This window comes from Nicotiana attenuata, unplaced genomic scaffold, assembly GCF_001879085.1.
Source record: "Nicotiana attenuata strain UT unplaced genomic scaffold, NIATTr2, whole genome shotgun sequence".
Classification (NCBI taxonomy): Eukaryota; Viridiplantae; Streptophyta; class Magnoliopsida; order Solanales; family Solanaceae; genus Nicotiana; species Nicotiana attenuata.
Window position 1 is genome coordinate 94,337 of NW_017674337.1, and position 2,251 is coordinate 96,587.

The 2,251-nt window shown below is 44.2% G+C and overlaps 1 protein-coding gene across 1 annotated transcript; it reads left to right on the forward strand.

Annotated features, from left to right (window-relative positions):
• Positions 1-1,586: 1,586 nt before the first annotated feature.
• Positions 1,587-1,988, forward strand: LOC109218450 (extensin-like). Its single transcript, XM_019382816.1, has one exon. It carries the CDS (start codon positions 1,587-1,589, stop codon positions 1,986-1,988), a length of 402 nt encoding a protein of 133 aa, XP_019238361.1.
• The last annotated feature ends 263 nt before the right edge of the window (positions 1,989-2,251 follow it).

Consider the following 2,251-nt stretch of genomic DNA (forward strand, 5'->3'; position numbering starts at 1 on the left):
TGAAGGGAAGTCAGGTGTAAGCAATGAGCCAGAGCCCGAACTAGAGCCCGAAAGACCAGCAAAAAGACCACATGTGCAAGCTTTTGATGACAAAGTCAAGGAAAGGTTGGCCTAGGGAGAGAAGGAGAAAAAGTACCAAGCTACCATTCACGTTCTTGAAGAGAAATTGAGAAACGTTGAGTTCAATAATGATCTACAACTGAAAGAAGCCAAAGGAGAAAGAAGGAAATTGGCCTAGGAAAATGAAGCTTTACGAGCTCAAATTCAAAGAATGGAAATCGCCGCCAAAAATCCGGCTAGAAGTAGACAAAATGAGAAGCTCATAAACTGCCTTAGGAGAAAGGTGGGTGCTTACGAGGAAGACCTGGAAAAGACTGAAAAGGAGTTAGCAAAAGCCCAAGCCAAGTTAGTTAAGAGTGCGGAGGGACGGGCAAGTTTCGTCCGACAGCTGAAAGAGAAGTAAGACAGAGGAATGGTGGGTCTAAAGAAAAGAATCAACGTCCTTGAAAACTAAATGACCAAGCATGCAAGAGATTTCAGTCAGAAAGGGAACATTGCTATGCCCTGATGTCGCAGTTAGAAAAGGACCTGCAACAACTTCAAGAGCAACATCATACTGCCGAACAAGTTTTGGGGGCCCGATCTTAGCAGATTGGACGATTGCTACAAGAAAAAGGTATTATCAGGGAAAGGTTTAGGAAGATTGCGGACTACATCGTGATAAAGTGCAACGAGTGTGAAGACATGACCCAGTCCATGTTCTTCGCTTCAGTTATGATCTTTGTCCGACAGATCATGGATGACTTGTTTCGTCTTCAAGAAGACCTGGCACATAGACCCGCAGCAAGGCCAGCTGGAGCAGCAGTGGAAGCACTTATGTATTCTTGATTTTTTTTTTTCGAGTCTGTGTTGCATTTTCTTTTAGAGTCTGTCAGTCCATTTTGAGTCTTGTTTTAGTTTCTGAAAATGTTTGATCTGTAGTGAAGTCGTTGTAATCAGGATGTTATGATTTATTTTACAAAATTTGAAGAAAAAGAAAAATGTGTCTTTATTTATTTATTTATTTATTTATCTATTTCCCAGAACTACGCTTGGTCTGATTCATGCGGCGTCATGATACAAATAAATCGAGGAAAAAGAAATAATGGCAAAACAAGAGAGGGAAAATGCGAGAATAAAAGAGGAAAGACAAGAATCAAGCAAAGGAAAGGTGGGAATGAAAAAGAAAAAGAGAAAGAAAAAGGCAAAATGAAAGAATTAGTGAAAGCCGGGATGAAGCAAGCAGCCGTTCAAATGCATAATTGAAATGGTTAACTGCTTAGGTGCATTGTATCCACAACGTGCGGTTGCCTATCTGTTAAGATATCAATCGCTAACAAGTTTGCTTGTTGTCATCAAGTCCAGGCAGGTGGTTAGTTTGATCGGCATTCTGGCAAACCCACCCATACAACACCAGGTCTAAGAACAAGTTGATCATGGCCGGCCAGGAACTGGATGCAAGTGTTATTGATCCTTCAAGAGAGGGGGAAGAGTCTGAGGTTAATCTGAAAGAGGAACTGTATAAGTTGAAACATTAGATGGCCGAAATGTACCAAGCCTGGGTGAAAGGGCATCCCCCACCATCATACCCTGCCAACCCCACTTTCATCCCACCGTTGGCTCAGTCCCAAGAACCTCCTATTGCTGATTCATCCCCACAAAATGCACCAGGTTTCGCCCACTACCACCATTATCAAGGCACCACTTCCCAAACCACCCAAGCACCACCAGCTAAAACAATCCCGTACCCCCCTCCACCAACCACCCCTGTCTTTGTAGCGCCCCCGCCAGCTATACTCCATCGATCCTCCAGCGAGCCATTGTTCCAGACCCAAGATAATCAGTACTATCCCCCAGAGCCTACTTTCAGGGCCCCAGATCATCACTCTTATACTCCTCATTTTGACCTCCCTGTTGAGACTGAGAAATCACCTAAAAACCCGGAATAAGAGGAGATGTTCAGGAAGGTAAGAAGCCTGGAGCAATCATTCAGAAACATGTAGGGATTGGGAGGCCAGGTGAGCGTAGCCTACAAAGATTTGTGTCTATTTCCTGATGTCCAGCTGCCAGTGGGATTCAAGATGCCTAAATTTAACCTGTATGACGGGCACGGGGCACCGGTGGCCCACTTGAGGGGATTCTGCAGTAAAATGAGAGGAACTGGTGGAAGAGATGAGCTGTTAATGGCGTATTTCAGCCAAAGTCTAAGTGG

Coding starts and splice junctions, on each gene's coding strand:
- LOC109218450 (XM_019382816.1), top strand. CDS start 1,587: ATGTACCAAGCCTGGGTGAAAGGGCATCCCCCACCATCATACCCTGCC.